Consider the following 19,633-nt stretch of genomic DNA (forward strand, 5'->3'; position numbering starts at 1 on the left):
CCCTTCCCGCCCACGCTCGGATCTCGCTGATAAGCGCTCTGACAGCGCAGCACATGCAGCCTCCACTTGGCTGCCTCCCACGGCGGAGAGCGAGCTCAGGACCGCACACGTCCCTGTTGCATATTCATGACAGGAACTGACAGCGAAATTTTTCATAGGAGACATTTGTGGAGGGACTGGTGGTGTGGTTCAGTGGTCAAGGACAGGCTTAACTTGTGCAAAGCCCTGAGTTCAATCCCGGGCACCAAGAAAAAACGATGTTTGTGGGACTGGAGAGACGACTCATTGGTTAAGAGCACAAATTCGTGATCCATTCCATATTTTTTTTTTGTTTGTTTATAAAAAGTTCAAGTTAAAAAAAAAAAAAGAGCACTTGCTGCTCTTGCAGAGGATGGAAGTTCAATTCCCAGCAGTCATGTCAGACGGCTCCCAGCTGCGGGGATCCCTCACCCTCTTCTAGCTTCTGTGAGCACACGCACGCACGCACACACACACACACACACACATGCACACACTTACACATGAATAAAAATGAATTTGATACAACCTGCCTGTCAGAAAGGGACTAGAGCCAAGTTGTCAGAGTTCACGCCCGGCATGCACGAAGTCCTGGATTCTCCCCGGCTCAGCCTTAACCAAGCATGGCACGGGCTATAATCCCAGCACTATTGCGGGTACAGAAGGATCAGGAGTTCAAGGTCATCCTCTGCTACTCAGTGAGGCTGAGGCCTGTCCAGGGTATGTGGCCTCTAAGCATAAGAATCTCATACGGCTAGCAGTGGTGGCACACTCCTTTAGTCCCATCACTTGGGAGGCAGAGCCAGGCAGATCTCTGTGAGTTCGAGGCCAGCCTGGTCTACAAAGTGAGTCTCTCAGAAACCCACCTGGTAGCAGACCTCAGGCATGGGCACAGGCGGCTGGGGGAGCTGTTTGCAGGGAGAAAATATCTTTTAGCCACTGAACGTTTCTGTTGTGTGGTCACACACAGTCAGAAGCAGGACACCCGGGTCCCTAGCTGTGGGAGACCTGGGACTTCCTCCTTCATGGCTCTGTGCCGTCCACGGGGCCTGTTCCTGAGTACCCCAGGCTTGTGGATCCCAGGCCTCGTCCCTATGAGCTGTGGGGTAAAGTGGTGATATCACTGAGGGGATGACCCCATGGAGACCCCGTGGGGGGTCTGCTCCCACTTTTTACCCCAGGGCACTCTTGAGCAGGGAGAAGTGAGAAATATTTAGATAGAAATATAGAGGAGAGAGACAGATAGAAACACAGGATAGTCTCGGGAGGGCCTGGGTCAAAACCCACCAGCCCCTTCTGTCTCTACTAAAGAAGGGCTTTTAAAGGAATGCCAAGGGGTGGAGCAAAAGACCTCCCCCTAGCGTAGCCAAGTGCAAAGCATTCCAAACACCTGTAACCACATCCGTGGTCAAGCCATCCCCTGATGCAGCCCTGCTGTGTAAAGCAAGCTCAGATCTCACTAGGAGACTGCTGTGGACCCCAGCACCCGCCCCCCATTAGTCCTGCACTGCTGGCTGATGGTGCACCTCTCCTGTTTCCCTCCACAGAGGAGTACCTCAGAGTGCTGAACGCCGGCCTGGCCGAGGTGAAGAAGTACTTCCTGGGACCTCTGTCCCCATCCTGCAAGATGGTTCAGATGATGCGACAGTTTTTGTACAACGTGCTGCCCGAAGACTCCTACAAGTTCGCCACCGGGAAGCTGCACGTGAGCCTCACCAGAGTCACGGACGGAGAGAACGTGGTGGTCTCAGAGTACAGGTCCAAGGAGGAGCTCATCGAGGCAAGGCCCTGATTGTGCCGCCCCTGGGGGACCCCGGGCAGCCCCGTGCAGCTCCGTCCCAGCCCCGCGCAGCCCCGTGCAGCTCAGTCCCAGCCCCGTGTAGCTGGGTCCCAGCCTCCTTCCTTCCTCCCCTCCCTGCTTGCCTGGCTCTTTGCTTCCTTCCTGCCTGCATCTCCGCCAGGAGCAGTTTCACAGGAGGTGACAGAGAGAGGCCCGCCACCAGCCAGAGTCCGCCACCAGCCCTTCCACACCAAGTTCCCTTCCTCTGCCTACACCCTGCAGGGCCTCTGGGCTGCATCTGGGGCTTCAGAAGCCTAGTGGTGGCCCCCCAAGTCCAGAGACCTCCAGGCCTGGGTCTCAGCATACCCCCAGCTTTAGAAAGGATAAGGAACAGTACCCATGCTCCCGCTCGGTCCTCATGAGCCCTGACAGAGATTGAATTATCTGGCTGGGGCTGTAGCTCAGTTGGTAGTGCCTGCCTACCCCGCAGGAGGCCCTGGGTGCCACCCCCACATATAAGCAGAGGTGATCAGAAGTTCAAGGCCATCCACACACAGCAAGGCTGAGACCAGCCTGAGCTACAGGAGACCCTGTCTAGAAAGGTAGGGGCCATTTTAAGAGCACCTGTTGTTTCGAGGATCCAAGTTTAGTCACCAAATCCATATTGAGTGGCTCATCACCATCTCTAACTCCAGCTCCAGGGGATCCAAGGGATCCAATGCCCTTTTCTGGCCTCTTGGGCACTCATACACAGGGCACACACACACACACACACACACACACACACACACACACACATATATACATACACACAAATAAAAGTAAATATTTTTTTAAAGATATATTTATTTATTATGTATACAGAGTTCTGCCTGCACATATCTCTGCAGGCCAGAAGAGGGCACCAGATCTCATTACAGATGGCTGTGAGCCACCATGTGGTTGGTGGGAATTGAACTCAGGACCTCTGGAAGAGCAGCCAGTGCTCTTAACCTCTGAGCCATCTCTCCAGCCCCCAAAAGTAAATATTTTTATTTTATTTTATTTATTTATTTTCTTTTTTGAGACAGTTTCTCTGTGTAGCCTTAGCTATCCTGGAACTCATCTGCAGACCAGGATGGCCAGGAACTCAGAGATCTGCCTGCCTCTGTCTCCTCATTACTGGGATTAAAGGTGTGCACCCCCACCACATGGCATAGACATTTTTAAAAAGGATTAATGGGACTGAAGAGATGGCTCAGTGTTTAAGAACACTGGCTGCTCCTCCAGAGGACCTGGGTTCAGTTTCCAGCAACGACATGGCGGCTCACAAGCATCTGTAACTCCAGTTCCAGGGGCTCTGACCCCCTCTTCTGACCTCAGAAGCACCAGGCATACAAGTTGTGCCCAGATATAAATGTTGGTGAAACATTCATACACATAAAATAAATCTTTAAAAATAAAAAATAAAAAGCCGGGCTGTGGTGGTGCACGCCTTTAATCTCAGCACTCAGGAGGCAGAGGCAGGTGGATCTCTATGAGTTTGAGGCCAGCCTGGTCTACAGAGTGAGTTCGAGGATAGTCAGGGCTACACAGAGAAACCCTGTCTCAAAAAAAAAAAAAAAAGTCAATAAACAAAAAATGGCTGACTTTTCCCTCCAGTTTCCCGCTTAGATAAGTTCACACCCACCCTGACGTGGATGGCACTGTGCTGAGCTCTCAGAGACAGACTCTAGTGACCAGCTGTGACCACTGACCAGACCTGGCTTTGTTCAGCTTTCCTTCATGAGACTGCCTGTCTCCACTCTCCTCCACTCCCCCAGCCTATGCCAGCTCTCAGCCTCCTCTCCCCAAGTCTGGCCCAGTCCTGAGAGGTTGGGGTGAACAAGCAGCAGAACCCTAAGGTGACTCTTTCTCCACTCTGTGAGGGACCCCCCCTCACGCCCATGGCTGCCATGGCTGCCGTCTCCCTCCCAGCCTCTCCCAGCTCCCACTCTTACCACGACATCATAGCTCACCACACCCAAACCAGGCCACATCTGCTTCAAGCTATTCCTCCTCGCTTCCGGTCCAGCCTCTGCGGCTTACCATATTGCCGTCCCTTCATCCCGCCCTGCCCTGTCTCTCCTCCGGGGCCACATCAGCCATGCTCACCTCCTTCACCTCCCCGCTCCTGCACACTCCCAAGGACGGCTTCTCAGCCTCCTTTGAGGCCAGGGCCTGGTCCAGGACAGCCGCAGGTTCATGGAAGGCTGGCGGTCAGCAGAGCCTCTGGATATGGCAAGGCCACCCCCTCCTTAGGACGTCGGGTCTGACTAACCCAGTAGACTACCTACGACCCTACTAAGGATAGCCTGGGAACTGAATGAAAGACTCTGTGTCCCAGGCCAGTACTTTAGGGAGCTGGGGACCGGTAGGGGTCAGAGGTCAGGGGTCAGAGGTCAGGGGTCAGAGGCACCTACTCCAGGGCCTGTGGCATCTCAGCCCGTCTCTCCACAGGCCCTGTACTGCAGCTGCTTTGTTCCTGTCTACTGCGGCTTCATCCCCCCGACCTACCGGGGTGAGGTGAGTGACTGGGGGAGCTGAGACCCCAGGGCGTCCTAAGGGGAGGAACATTTTCCACCCAGAATTTCTCATGTTGACGGGTGCCTGGGTTTTTGGTCTTTTGTGTCCCCCGTCCCCCGTGTCCGTCCCCTCCCCCCCCCCCCCCCCCCGTCCCCCAGAGCTGAGGACCGAACCCAGGGCCTTGCACTTGCTAGGCAAGCGCTCCACCACTGAGCTAAATCCCCAACCCCGGATGCCTGGGTTTTTAAGGGGAGCCTCCTCCAGCTGGTTCAGGGCCCTCTCTAGACCTACCCACCCTGTAGAGGACTCAGCAAGTCAGGGTTCCAAGGCTTGTCGCGTTCTCCCAGAAGACAGTGCGCAGGGCGCAGGGACCTGAGACCCTGCCTGAGGAGACCTTCGGGGCCATCTGGGCCAGTGGTCACAGGCTTCCATGTGCCCATGATTAACTCTGAGGAGTCCTAAAACAACCCGCTTCGGTAGATCTGGGCAGGCCAGGATTCTGCACCTCTGGCTGACCTCAAGGTGACCATTGACCCGTCTCCTGGCTACAGTCTGAGTCTTGGGGATGTAACCCCCGGTCCAGACATCATGCTCTGTCAGCAAGCCTTCCTCAGGCTCCCACGGGGCACAGAGCCTCCGTAGTGGTCATCTCTTGTTCAGTTCATAGGAGAGGAAACCGACAGGAGCCCCCCCCCCAAAAGAAAGGAGCTGGAGGTGGGTGCACTGGGAGGCCATGGGAGGGGCGTGGTCTCCATGGACACCACATGGAGGCCGGCATCACCAGGATGGCAGAGGGAGGACAGCCCAGGGTCAGAGCGGTAGGTTAGGAGTCCTGAGGCTACTGTAGACACAGCAAGTGACCTCAGCCTCAAGGCTGGTCCCAAAGGTCTTGTGGCCCTGATGTCCCATGGCCCCAGGTCCTCCGCGTCCTCTCTGGTTGAGTGTCGCCTGTCTTCCCCGCAGAGGTATATTGATGGTGGCTTCACCAGCATGCAGCCCTGTGCCTTCTGGACGGACTCCATCACCATCTCCACCTTCAGCAGCCAGCAAGATATCTGTCCGAGAGATTGCCCTGCCATCTTCCACGACTTCCGGATGTTCAACTTCTCCTTCCAGTTCTCCCTGGAGAACATCACCCGCATGACACATGCGTTGTTCCCCCCAGACCTGGTGGTGAGAGACAGGAGGGTGGGGGGGGGGACCGGATCAGAGGGGACCCCGGTGCTGTGGCTCTCCCCTCAAAGGGTCCAAGTTTAAAAGATTGCTAAAAAGCGAACAGGACTCAGCTGGCAGAGTGCTGGCCTAGCATGCTGGAAGCCCTGGGTTTGAGCCCCAGTACTGCATAAACTGAGCACAGTGATGCACATCTGTAATCCCAGCTGGGGATGTAGGCACAGGTGGAAGTTTAAAGTCATCCTTAGATGCACAGGGAGTTCGAGGTTAGCCTGAGCTACATGCCAACCTGTCTCAAAACAAACTAAGTCCTGTGACAGAATCTGAATTGGCAGAGACCAAAGTGTTTCCAAATCAGCCCTCCGCTGAAAAAGCTTTGTGGAGGGAACCTCTCACACACCCCTCCCAACATCCTCTGCAAAGATACCACCATTATACCCATTTGACAGGTGGAGAAACTGAGACTGTGAGTGGTTACAACCACACAGTCAGTGAAGGGTAGCGCTGGGACTTGAACCCAGACCCCAAACACTATCCTTCCTGTGACCCAGATGTGCGGTCTCTGGTTCCCCAGAAACACCCCACCCTCTCCTGCAGGGAGGTTGGTGACACTCCGGCGGCAGCGGGAGACTGACATGCTGCCACGCCCACCATGTCAGCAACCGCTTCCCCGCTCTCCTGGGCAGGGCTTGTGGACATGGCCTTGGGTAGGAGGGGGGTGTCAGCATGCAGAGCATGGCGATGAGCAGGGACAGTGACCGCAACCTTGTTCCTTTTCCTGTGTCACGGCCCAGACCCTGCAGGATTACTACTATCGGGGCTATGACGATGCCGTTTCATACCTGCGGAGGCTGAGTGAGTAGCCAGGGCCTGGGGAAGGGAGGGCAAGGAGTGTGGCAGGGGTGGGAATGGAATTCTGGGTAGAGGACTGTTCCTTAGGTATAGCCAAGAAAGCTGGGCCGCTGTGGCTGTGGGCTGACATGTGGGTCAGTGCTCAGGCTATTTCTAAACACATATTTATGAAATTCAAAACAAAGCAGGTCGGTTGGCAGAGAGTTTGCCTGGCATGCCCAAAGCCCTGGGTTCAATCCCCAGCATTGTGTAAGACAGGGGTGGTGCGTGAGTGGATGCTGGCACTCACGAGAAGGCTAGAGGATCAGAAGTTCAAGGTCATCCTTGGCTATGGCTTCTTCCAGGCCAGCTGGGATGTGACTAGTTACATTTGAGTGACTTTGTAACCAGTGAATCAAAGGGAAGAGCCATTGTCCTTTGCTGGTTTGGACCCAACCCAGGTCTCCTCTAGTCTCCATCAGATCATAGAAAAAGTACAGAGGGGAAACGCTCAAGCTCCGGGAAGATGTGGCAAGCGTCTGCACTCAGGGTTACCTCCTCAGAATCTGGTTCCAGGTGGAGGGAGTCCAGGGCAAAGGGCGCTTACCTAACACTGGCCCAGCCTTTCTCCTGTGATCTCAGGGTAGCTACACAATTTTCTATCAATGTCTTGTCAAACATGGTGTCGTGCCTTTGAGTTCCAAGCATTCCTTATTCTGATAAGCTTACACATCTCTGTGACTTAAAAAAAAAGATACCCTGGGAAAAGAAATATTTGGAGTGAAACTTGGGTTTGAATGATATTTTCTATAATATATACTGTAACGTACACTAGAAATACATTCTTTCTTCATATTGGCTTCCTGCCTTCTCCAGCTCCCTTACCTCTTCCTTGCTTTCTCCTGGGTCCTGGGCTGACATGTGGGTCAGTGCTCAGGCTATTTCTAAACACATATTTATGAAATTCAAAACAAAGTAGGTCGGTTGGCAGAGAGTTTGCCTGGCATGCCCAATGCCCTGGGTTCAATCCCCAGCATTGTGTAAGACAAGGGGTGGTGCATCCAGGGACTTGAGAAAACAGAATGATGGGAGGAAGGGAAGGAGAGAGAGAGAGAGAGAGAGAGAGAGAGAGAGAGAGAGAGAGAGAGAGAGCGCACCAAGGGTTTTGGAAACAAGTCCTTCCCAGCCTCACCCCGAAGCTGTGTGTCTGGGAAAAATCACTTCTGCCCTCTGAGTCTCATTGCTAGTTTTGTAAAGAAGGGCTTGTACCCCAGCTCCTGACAGCTTCATGCTATGGAGCGTTCAGTAATGAATCTCCTGGGGCCTCAGTTTCCTCATCTGTAAAGGTGTGGGGGGGGGCAATGGTAGTGACTACCTCCGAGAGTTTTACTGTGAATACGAAAGGCACATCGATGGTGGTTTCACATCAGAGTCATGCACCCGTTTTTTTTCTCCCAGAGCCTGAAGGATGAGGGGGTTGGCCAGTATCATTTGGCCACCAGCTGGGGAGCCCTCCACTCTCTCCTGGGTGATGGTGTTTGTCGGGGACTTGAGGTCAGGAAGATCCTATGATTTGATGCTTAGATTTGGGAGGCGACTCCGTTTCCCCAGCCCAGGGCACACCCCTCTGCACCTGGGTCACAGCTCAACTACCTCCGCAGGTGCCTGTCCCCCTGCCAAGGAAGCCCAGGTTCTTCCCAGGCTCCTTGTGATGTGCGCACCCCCCACCAGGTGGCGCCAGCGCACACGCATGAGTCCCTTTCTCCCTCACGCGGGGCCTCTTGGATTTTTCTGCTGGCACCGGATGTGATCAGGAGCTGCTGGGAAATTCCCGCTGCTACCCAGAGCCTCACTATGAGTCCCCACCCGCCACTTGGAAGCACTCAGCTTGCTTATTATTGCGGGGGAGGCAGTCACCACACTCTGGACCCCCCCTTTCTCCCCGCCCTTCCTTGAAAAAGCTCTCATCCACCCAGTTATTCCCGCAGTTGGGGGGCCAGCACCCCCCGGCATGAAAAACCAGGAGGGAGCTGAAGGATGCCAATCTGCACCCAGCTGTGGCCAGCACACACACACACACACACACACACACACACACACACGCACGCACGCACGCATGCACGCACGCATGCACGCGCACACACACAAGGTCCTCCTACCCATGCACCCCCAAGGTTTTCTGGAGAGGCTGGTGCTGAGGCTCAGATTGCTGGCCTAGCACGCATGAAAACCTAGTTTTAATTTCCAGTACTTTATAAATCTGGCAGTGTGGTACATGAGGTAATCGCAGAACTGGGGAGACAGGAGCAGGGGGACCAGAAGCTCAAGGTCATCCTTGGCTGTATACTAAGTGTGAGGCCAGGCCAGCCTGAGCTACACGAGACCTTGTCTCAAACAAGAAAACAAAAGTTTCCTGGAGCCCTTTTATGATTCCCCACCTTCCCTCACTTCTTATTGCCAAATCCCTCTTAATCTGTCCTCTGTCCCTACAGACTCTTGCCTCTGCACCACCACAGCAGCTGGTCACGTAATGGATTCATGTAGATTCAGCACACACCCCATAATAGACTATGAGCGTCTCAAATATCGAATCTGATGTGCTGTGGTTTTTTCCTAGACGCTGTGTACCTTGACTCTCCCAGCAAGAGGGTGATTTTCCCGAGGGTGGAAGTGTACTGCCAGATAGAGGTCGCCCTTGGCCATGAGCCCCCAGCTCAAAATCAGCCGAGCCTCCCAACCCAGAGGGGCCGCCATGAAGACTCCTCACAACCCCATGTACAGGGGCCTCCCAAAGAGGACAGAAAGGGTGGCCATTCTCCAGCTTCTCCGCCAGTGCAGACACCGGAATCCAGGGTCAGGGGGGTTGTGGAGTCACCCCAGCCCACCCCGGCCCCACCCCAGCCATGCCCAGTAATGAGGCCGGGGCCGCCCACTGGCCCCAGTGACGTTTGCCCAATGAATCTTCGACCTCCAAACCTGAAGCAAGGAGTGAAGGGCGGCCATGAACTGGACATGGCCACCGACCACGGCCAAGGCACAAAAAACCTACCGCCAGTGTTGCTCACCTCGCCCTCAGCTGCGGACACACACAGCTCAAAGGCTGGATCACCAATGCCTGCTACAGCGCCTGAATCCCTTGGTCATTCTGGACTGCTGCTCAGACACTCCCACGCAGCCACGGCAGCCACGGCAGCCACGGCAGCCACGGCAGCCACGGCAGCCACGGCAGCCCCTGGACTTCTGCCCTCCAGTCCTTCACCACCACCTGCCCTGGCACCTGTGGAGGAGCTGGGCCCAGAGCAGCCCACAGGTGAGACTCCACCTGCCCTGGCCCTTAGGCAAGCAATTAACGATGTGGGACCGAGAAACACCAGTTGGTTGGATTAAAGTCATGCACCACCATTGACTGGCTAAAATCAAATAAACCTTAAAAAAAATAAAATAAACCAGTCAGTGGTGGTGCACACCTTTAATCCCAGCACTCAGGAGGCAGTAGCAGGCAAATCTCTGAGTTCGAGGCCAGCTTGGTCAACAGAGAGAGTTCTAGGACAGCCAAGGTTATACAGAGAAACCATGTCTTGAAAAAAACAAACAAGCAAGCAAATAAATAATAAGTAAATAATTTAATGTTGATATTAAAGACTTTACTATAATAAGCCATCTATATTTGGAACTCACACAATCTATACAAATATTTAACTGACAAAAATAAACGCATGAGGCCCCAAATTTGATCTCCAGAACCCACATAAAACCTGGGTACAGCAGCTCATGTCTGTACACGCTAGCATGTACATGAAGGCAGTCAGATCCCCGGAGCTCACTGGCTGGTGAGCCTAGGCAGATCAGTGAGAAATTCTCTCTAAAAAATATAATTGAGGGGCTGGAGAGATGGCTCAGTGGTTAAGAGCACCGGCTGCTCTCCCAACACCCACATGACCTCTGGCCTCAGAGTTTACTGTACACATATGTACACAGACATATATACCAGGCCTTTTCTTTTAGGCCACCAGCCAGCTCCCAAGTCGTGATATGGAGACTCCTTTTTTTTTAAGATTTATTTATTTATTTATTATACAGTGTTCTGCCTGCATGTATCCCTGCAGGCCAGAAGAGGGCACCAGATCTCATTACAGATGATCGTGAGCCACCACCATGTGGTTGCTGGGAATTGAACTCAGGACCTCTAGAAGAGCAGCCTGTGTTCTTAACCTCTGAGCCATCTCTCCAGCCAAGACTTCTTATTAGTAATGAATGCTTGGCCTAGCTTAGGCTTGTTCCTGACTAGCTCTTAAGTTAACCTGTTTTCTCTTCATCCACGCTTTGCCTCAGGGCTTTTTACTTTTCTTTCTTTCTGCACATCTTACCTTCACTGCTTCTCCTGTCTGCTGGCTGGCGGCCGCCTGGCTTCCGGCCCCGGACGTCCTCCTCTCTTTTCTCCTCCTCCTCCTCTTCTTTTCCCCCCTCTCTATTTATTCTCTCTGCCCAGCAGCCCCACCTGTCCCTCTCCTGCCTAGCTATTGGCCCTTCAGCTTTTTATTAGACCAATCAGGAGCCTTATGTAGACAAAGCGAAACGAAGTGTAACACATCTGTACAAAAACATCTTTATGTTGTTAACAAATGCAGCATAAACGAGTGTAACACACCTTCACATAGTCAAATATTTCACAACAGACATGCATGTAGGCAAAACACACATACACATAAAATTTAAAAAAAATAGTTAAAAAATACCATGTTTGCTGGGTGTAGTGGCCCACGTCTTTAATCTTAGCACTTGGAAGGCAGAGGCAGAAGGATCTGTGAGTTCAAAGCTACCCTGGTGTACAGAGTGAGTTCCAGGATGGCCAGGGCTACACAGAGAAACCCTGTCTCAAAAAAACAAAAAAGAAAAAAAGAAATTATAAAAATTGTTTTTCTTGACATCTCACTATTGTGTCTCTGGCTGTCCTGGAACTCGCTCTGTAGACCAGGCTGTCCTCGAACTCACAGAGATCCGCCTGCCTCTGCCTCCCGCCTGCTGGGATTAAAGGGGTGCTGTGCCACATCTGGCGTCTTTGCTGTCACTTGTGACTTACAAAACGACCCGGTACCCCCTACCTGCCATCCCACTCACTCCTCCGTGTGTTCACTCCAGCCGCAGGGCCTCCCGCCTCTTCACCGCTGACCGACTCAGAAGCACCCGGCACCAGGAAGCAAGCGCCGCCGAAGCCTCTGCTGTAAGTTCTCCCTTCCTCAGGACATGTTCTTGCCCTTGCCCAGGGGAGGGGCCCAGCAGAGTGAGGTTTCCGCCTTTATGGCTGCCTATGCAGCACCCAGCTCTCCCAGTCTGTGGGGCAACAGGCTGCCCTTCCCACCCTCCCCTCTCTCCCCCAGTGAGGCGCCACATGCCTACTGATGGGGTAATGCCATCCCACTGCCTCCCTCCCGCACACACACACTGGGTGCTCCCTGCTCAAGGGCAATGGCAGTGTGTGCACTCCTGGTCCGGGGTCTCGGTTTTGGGTGACGCCACAGCTGGAAAGGCCTAACAGGCACACCATCCTGGCCTCAGTAGCCCCGATGGTGTGATGGACTCTCGAATCTCCCTTTGGAAGCTGGCGTGGTGGTGCATGGCTCGAACCCCAGCACCGTAACCTTGCGGTGGTGTGTGTGCGTGCGTGCGTGCGTGCGTGCATGCGTACGTGCGTGCGTGCATTGCTCGCTGCTCTTGACTGTGGATGTGATGAGACCAGGCTGCCCTCACTTCCTCTCAGTGGTGGACTATAACCTGGAAGAGTAAGCCAAATAAACCCTTTCTGCCTTAGGTTGCCTTTGTCAGGGTGTTTACCACAGCGGCAGGAGCCCCACCGGGAGAGAACGCCTCAGTTGTTGGGGTTGTGCAGCGCACACTCTCCATCATCTCTGCAGGCTTGACAGGCCTGGAGAGCTGTAGCTTTTGAAGATCCCTGGGAACTACATTTCCCAGGATCCCTTGCTGTTTGGGTAACAGTTGGATTGGCCAGTGGAAGACAACCCCTGCCCCTCTTCAATTTTGTCTTTTAGAGAAGCAGGGTTGAAATATTCTGTTCCTTTGTTCTATTGTTGGGTCTGGGTCTCACTCCATAGCCCAGGCTAGCAGTGAGCTGGGAACCCTGCCTCTGTCCCCCGAGTCCCGGGACAGGTGTGTGCTATTGTTATGCCCAGATTGTGACCCCCCAAAGAGACCACCGAAGACATTGGATGTCCAGAATGCAATAGCAAGGTTTATTCTGCAGATACAAGTCTAGACAGGGACTCATTCCTACACCCAATACAGTGAGGCAGGGAGGAGTCCCTCTTTCTTGGGGAAGTTAGTTTTTATAGGCAAAACCCATAAAATTTCTTAGAGGGGAAGGGGTTAGTACGGGTCCATCCTTGATTGGTCCAGTTTTTCCCGGGCCTGGACTTTATCTTATTCTAGCTTGTCTGTTTGCCTTGTCAGGAGTTTTACAACTCCTCTCCGGGGTCAGGTCATGTTATCTCTGGAGAGGGGCATCTTGTGGTTAATTGGTTACCATCAGACATCCTGACTCTGTTCTTTTGTTCCTGGGGCTGGCACCATCATTTTTGGGGACTTGAAACTGGCCTGGGTCTATCTATATTGAGATATCTTTGTCTAAGGCCCCCTTCTTGAGACAATAGAGTGAGGGTCTTGTTGTGCCTAGATCACGTCCCCAAAGCCACCACTGGAGACTTTAGGTACAGAATGCAAAAGTAAGGTGTTGTCTAAATATACAAGCCTCCAGGGAGGCTCTTCCAAATCTCTCACTCACAGCAGGGAGGTTGGAAGGAGCACTCCCCTTTCTTTGTGAGGCTAGTTCTTAAAGGCACAGACCATATAATTTATTTTAACCTGCCTCCCTTTTTAGTCTTTTGGTCGAATATCCTGACTGTATTTTCCAAAGTCCCTGTAGCAGATACAGCCACCTGGGGAAAAGGGGTCTAAGTTTTTATCTACACTTAGGAATCCTGGTTTAAGCTTCTCTTTGTCTGTAAGGGATAGAGTGGGGGGGTTTTACTGAGGTATCACACTATCATGCTCTTGGGCATTCTTCCTTAGACATTTGTATGTTGTTTCACATCAAACTTAAGATGTACCTGTACCTCCATTATAATTTTATCTCTAAAACTGGGGGTGTGTGGCTGGAGAGATGGCTCAGTGGTTAAGAATACAAACTGCTCTTGAATAGGACCTGACCAGAGTTCAGTTCCCAGCACCCACATTGGGCAGCTCATAGCAGCCTGTAGCTCCAACTCCTGGGAATCTGATGCCCTCTTTTGGTCTCCATGAATGCATACTCACATATAGACATACATACACATACATACAAAAATAAATCTTAAAAAGTCTCTGACAGTATGTGTTATATTTGTGTGACTTTAACCTCTTTGCATCCACGTTTAGTAGGTACAAGTTTGAGCTCTGTTTGTCTCCTCGGCCTGTTATTGCCCAGGTAAACAGTTAACGTTAACCAGAAATGTTTGCTGGGAACTCCAACTTTGGCCAGTGCCACAGTCTCCTGAGCTGAGGCAGGACCCTGATGATGGCAGACGCTATTCAGGCCATAACAAACCACCTCCTTGGTTCTCTGCCCAGGGACAGTCCTGCTGTGGATTCAAACAGGACAAAAAAGATGTTCAAGAAGAAACAGAAGACAAATGCCACCAGAGAGTGCTTCCAGAGAACCCCTCGGTCCAAGAAGCCAGCTAGCAAAGTACAGTAAGTGCCCAACAATTGTGATTAATGGACAGAAAGTCCCTGCTGGGCCGGGCAAGCTCAGAGCATACGGTTAGAACATCGAGGCTCTCTGACTCTCCATTTCCTGACCTGCAGAGCAGGGGTGACCTGGCTCATAAGCCTGTGAGGGGACAGTGCAGGCCACCCTGTGAATGGGAAGCCATTCAGGAAGCAGCATGGGGAAGGGCACCATGGGTCCAGGACACCTGCAGCTATGGGAGGCTTCTGTGTTTTCCGGCTTTTTATTTTTTTATTTTTTTTTTACTTTTTTACTATTTTTTTTTTTTTTTAATTTTTCGAGACAGGGTTTCTCTGCGTAGTTTTGGTGCCTGTCCTGGAACTCGCTCTGTAGACCAGGCTGGCCTCGAACTCACAGAGATCCTCCTGGTTCTGCTTCCCGAGTGCTGGGATTAAAGGCGTGTGCCACCGCCACCCAGCTTATTTATTTTTTGAGCAGAGTTGCCCTGGCTGTCCTAGAACTCACCATGTAGACCAGGGTGGCCTCAAACTCACTGTGCAGCTAAAGCTGACTTTGAACTCTTGATCCTCTCCTGCTTCCAGCTCTCTGGTCCTGGAATTATGAGCATGTGGCACCCTGTCCGGCCTATGTCAATCTTCTTCTGACAGCAGACACCTTACTTGTTTGCCTATAAGCACTCTCCAGTCCATTCGGTAGAAACCTCTATTTGACATTTATTTATTTATTGTTTGCACTTGTGCACACACATGCGTACGTGCCACAGAGGTCAAAGAACATCGCTCTGGTGTCGGCTCTGACCTTCTCTTCTGCGGGTCCCCAAGATTGAATGCGGGGTGGCAGCCTTGGAGACACACACCTCTAACCACTGAGCCATCTCGCTGACCCCATACTTTCCTTCCACATCCCTCTTGGGTTCACGTACTTGTATTTTATTCAGCTGTCAAGTAGTTCCTCTTCTCGCATGGTTGCTGGACCCGTCGACTCAGAACTGGCTGCAGAGAGGGTGTCATAGACCGGATGAGTTTAGGCATCTGCCTGTTCAGAGGGCCAGCGTTCAAGGCTCCCTCGTGATTGCTGCATCCACAGCAATGTTACCCAGGAGCTGGTGGGACCCCAGCTTTGGGTCCAGTTGGGACCCTCTGAATAAGGAACTGTGGTCACCATGTAAATAAATAAATGTAACTTTTAAATTAAAACAACAACAAAACCTATCCATGAAGTTGCAAATCTACACCAAACTTACCACTTGTAATTTCCCAGAGAGGGCAAGCAGCTACCCTGGGGTCCTACAGCAGGTGAAATGGCTTGGAACTCTAATTTCTCTTCCTGTTTCCCTTCACGAATGTGTCCTTGGCTTCTGGAATCCAGGTCTGCTGCTTGCCCAATGGACTTTCCTGTACTCTCCACTTCTAAGACAGTTTGGGTCACCTACAAGCCTCATCCCAACCGGATCCAAGAATACAGCTGCCCTGAGGTATGGATTCCCTCTGGGTGTCCCCCCAAGGGTGACCTTGCCTCTCCTGTCCTGGAGGGCTGTGTCAACCCGGAGCATTCCTCTGCCCTTCCCTCCCTTCCTGGCACAGCCATTGTCAGCTCTAGTGAATTGTGTGTGAAGAGGACAGCTGGGGCCGGGTGGTGGTGGCGCATGCCTTTAATCCCAGCGTTTGGGAAGCAGACGCAGGTGATCTTTGTGAGTTCAAGGCCAGCCTGGTCTATATAATGAGTCCAAGGCCAGTTAATACTACACAGTGAGACCCTATCTCAAAACCAAAGAAAGGAGAGAGAGAGAGAGAGGAGCAAGATGGGATGCTGGAGGAGGTGAAGGCACACACCTTCAATCCCAGCACTCAGGAGGCAGAGGCAGGTGGATCTCTATGAGTTTGAGGTCAGCCTGGTCTGCGTATCAAGTTCCAAGACAGCCAGGGCTGCATAGCAAGATTCTGTCTCAGAAAAACAAAACAAAATAAAAGGAAGAGAGCTGAACAGAAGCACACAGATAACCTCCAAAGAGCACCCAGATGTCTGTGATCCACCTGCGTCCATGCCCGGCAGAGTACACCAGCCACACAGCTGAACTGAGAGGGACTCCACCCCCACCTCCTGGAAAGCAAGTACCAATTAACCTTTTATAAACTGAATAACATTTCAAACACCTTTAAAATCACCTCCTCATGGGGAACCCCCTTTGCAGAGCAGCTAAGGGTCTGGGATAATAAAGTGAACCCCTAAACTAGCTTTTGGGATGGTCCAGGTTTTGTTTTTTTTTTTTTTTTTTTTTTGGTTTTTCGAGACAGGGTTTCTCTGTGTAGCTTTGTGCCTTTCCTGGAGCTCACTTGGTAGCCCAGGCTGGCCTCGAACTCACAGAGATCTGCCTGGCTCTGCCTCCCGAGTGCTGGGATTAAAAGTGTGCGCCACCACTGCCCGGCTGATTCCAGGTTTTGATCAAGTACCACAGAGGGACGCTGGAAAGGAGGTCATGGTGGAACTAAAGCCAGGATGTCCTAGTTGGGGGCGCTCAAAATGATGACTCTTTGTCTTTTCTTAGGGACTAGGTGGACAGAACTCCTAGGCTGAAGCAGGAGAGACCCCAGTGACCTGGAGCCCAGGTCCAGCCTCCCACCCAAGGCAGCCGGTCTTGGGACCAGGGGATGCCCTGAGCCACCCTGCACTGCAGTGTGTTTCTTTGTTTGAAGAGTCTCCAGCCCACTGAAGTCTCCATTTATAATCCCTGGAACCCCCTCCCCAAGCTGTTCCCTGGGATCCCCCGAGGGAGGGACCTGACTAGCATTCTGGGCTTTAGGGTGTTTTCAGCTCCCTCCCCCTGGAATTATGTGGCTCAGCCATGCTGACCAGCAGCCACGGACTTTCTGAGTCTTGGAGTAGCAGTGAAAGATGTCAAGGACCAAATGTCCCTTCCCCCAGCACCAGTGAGGACAGAGTGTCTTTCACGAGGCTGTCACCGTGACCCACAAGGAAGATATCCTAAGCCTCGTTGGGTGATGCTTTGGGGGACATGTAAAACTAAACATCTGCACTCAAGCTGGCCTGGTACAGCAGCCCCAAAATGGTTTGTTCAAGTTCATCGTGAGGGGTAAAGATAAGAAAAGCAGTTCCCTGGAGAGCTGCGTTCCTGAGGCCACCAGCCAAGCCCCTGTGGCTCTTGTTAATCCCACCGGGCAAGAATAAGACCACTGCCACAATTTCTGAGCTAAATTTGAAGCAAGCTTTATTAAAAACAGGCCAGGACAATGGGTACTGGCCAGGTCCATATCTGGGATTTCCAGAGAATGTCCATGAATTACCTTAGTTCAGTGTAAAACACCCAAGGCTACAGACTCCCCACCTTTGTCCAATCAGGGGCAAGCATACATACACACACACACACACACACACACACACACACACACCCGCCTCATGTGATCACACATGTCCTGTGCAGTTGGGGCAACCAACCTTGTTTACAGAAGTGGAAACACACGGCCTGTTACCTTACAAGAACAGCAGCCTCCAGCACCTCAGGAAGTCATCTGTCCTTGGGCCGGTGGGGCTCACAGGTTAGAGACATTTGTGTTTTATAGATCTCTTAAGCATAGTAATTTAAACTAAAACGTAACTTTAGCCCTCACACTCCAGGTCTCCAGCAGAACTGATGCAGATCCTGTAAGAGCACTGAATGGAAAAGAGAGAGAGAGAGAGAGAGAGAAAGGAGGACGTGACTGCTCCCAGCTATGGTAGAGGAGAAGGTTTATAGTAGATATACAGGAGAAAACAGCCAGAGGCATCAGGAAGAGTCCAGAGTGAACATGGCCTTGATCCAAGCCATGAGGAGGAGATGGGGTGGGGGAGAGAACCAGGAGCCAAGAGGCCAAAAGGACCCCATGGCCCAAATGTCTGGATTATATAGGAAAGAGCAGCTGGGGGAAAGGGTATCCCAGCCCCTGGATTGGAGAGTTCAGGGTAGAGGGCAGGGTATGCCAGCCAGGAGGGCCCTGTGACAGGTAGGGACTGAGGGATGCTGGGAGACCCTGGCAGCCAGCATCTGCTTGGATACATTAGTAGGCATCTCAGCCCTTTGTCCCAGGTTTGAGGCCTACCAAGCACTATCTCAGGTTGAAGCAGTCCAGATGACCACAGGCTTAGCTGACACGAAGCACAGATACATCAAACCCTGAGCAGATTGGGGTTGCATGCTTGCCTGCACCCCATGCTTGCCTGCACCCCATGCCTGTCTCTACAGACACTGGCTGTGGGAAGGATGGCTTGGTTTGCCTAAGTCTGCTGTGAAGAAAGACTCTCCTGAAGCTTGCTGCCAGGTGGAGTCGCTCTGGCTAGGGTTCAGAGGACAGGCCTCACTACAAACCTCAACATTTCCAGGCCGTGCCCCCACGGCTCCCTAGAAAGGAAACCGCCCCGGCAAGGAGGCCCAGGCTGCCCGCAGGCTCCAGCAGTATTTGTTTAACAAATACTCAAATGTAAAACCCAGAACTGACGCTGATGCTCAGCTGTAAATTGGACTTGGCCACTGAGGACCCAGGGGTAAACGTAAGCAGAGAAAGGGGGACCCTGTGACAAGGAGGCCTTGGAGGAGCCTAAACGTAACAGTCGTTTCAGGGGACCAAACGGGCTTTGAAAAGCAAGCAAAGAATCAAGGTTCAGAGAGGGACCTGGCGGCTCAACTCTAAAGGAACAGGAGTTCAAGGTCATCCTAGGCTACCTAGTGAGTTAGGGATTAGCTTGGGCTACATAAGACTCTGTCTCAAATGTGATAGCCTCCGTACCACCCACCCACTGCCAACATAAAATTGAGACCCCTGATGTCTGGCAGGGATGCTCTGGCTGATCCAGTGGTATAAGCCATGTGGCGCGGGAGCTGGAGTTTAGCATGTGGCCACAGGTCCCCAAGATATAACTTTCATCTGAGTGTGAGGACCTTCATCTACAGGAGAGTCCTTCTCAACCCAGAAATAACAGTTCCCTGGCACAGGGTACTCAGCCGCCATTAACGACTGTCTTCCCTCAGAGCGAGTAGTCAAGCCCAGACGCTTCCAACGTCACCATTATCCCAAGGATCCTGGGCCCCTTGCAGACTCTCTTGGCTTGTGTTCATTTCTCCTGTTTTGAGGTGATGGAGAGAGATCTTTGTTCTAGTTCCAGGATTGGCAGATGAAACACAGGACAGCTTGTGAGTGAAACTCTCAGGTAAACACGGAACAATTATTTTCATGGCGGTATGTGCCCAAAATTATAGTCATTTACCTGAAATTGAAATTTGCTGGACAGACTGCATTTTCATTTGCTAACTCTGGTAACTTTAATTAGTCCCTTTAATCTCTTCTTCCCCTTATTTATTTCTTTGTTTTCTTTAAGCACAGGGTTTTATTTTGTAGTCTTTTTTTTTTTTTTTTTTTTTTTGGTTTTTCGAGACAGGGTTTCTCTGTGTAGCTTTGCGCCTTTCCTGGGACTCACTTGGTAGCCCAGGCTGGCCTCGAACTCACAGAGATCCGCCTGGCTCTGCCTCCCGAGTGCTGGGATTAAAGGCGTGCGCC

At 52.0% G+C, this 19,633-nt stretch overlaps 1 protein-coding gene across 2 annotated transcripts in view; it reads left to right on the forward strand.

Annotated features, from left to right (window-relative positions):
* Pnpla1 (patatin like phospholipase domain containing 1) overlaps nucleotides 1–19,355 on the forward strand; it is a 39,195-nt gene extending 19,840 nt beyond the window's left edge. The window contains exons 2-10 of one of the 2 annotated variants that reach the window (XM_037199780.1): nucleotides 1,566–1,798; nucleotides 4,277–4,342; nucleotides 5,306–5,515; nucleotides 6,310–6,370; nucleotides 8,964–9,656; nucleotides 11,486–11,567; nucleotides 13,967–14,089; nucleotides 15,456–15,561; nucleotides 16,037–16,332. In XM_037199780.1, the coding sequence (XP_037055675.1) occupies nucleotides 1,566–1,798; nucleotides 4,277–4,342; nucleotides 5,306–5,515; nucleotides 6,310–6,370; nucleotides 8,964–9,656; nucleotides 11,486–11,567; nucleotides 13,967–14,089; nucleotides 15,456–15,561; nucleotides 16,037–16,054 (1,592 nt within the window). In that variant the 3' untranslated portion in view covers nucleotides 16,055–16,332. Of the gene's footprint in view, nucleotides 1–1,565; nucleotides 1,799–4,276; nucleotides 4,343–5,305; nucleotides 5,516–6,309; nucleotides 6,371–8,963; nucleotides 9,657–11,485; nucleotides 11,568–13,966; nucleotides 14,090–15,455; nucleotides 15,562–16,036; nucleotides 16,333–16,632 lie in introns of those variants that run through there. The other variant, XM_028888439.2, reaches the window with a different exon arrangement.
* The last annotated feature ends 278 nt before the right edge of the window (nucleotides 19,356–19,633 follow it).

The sequence above is a fragment of the Peromyscus leucopus genome, chromosome 16_21, assembly GCF_004664715.2.
Source record: "Peromyscus leucopus breed LL Stock chromosome 16_21, UCI_PerLeu_2.1, whole genome shotgun sequence".
NCBI classification, from domain to species: domain Eukaryota; kingdom Metazoa; phylum Chordata; class Mammalia; order Rodentia; family Cricetidae; genus Peromyscus; species Peromyscus leucopus.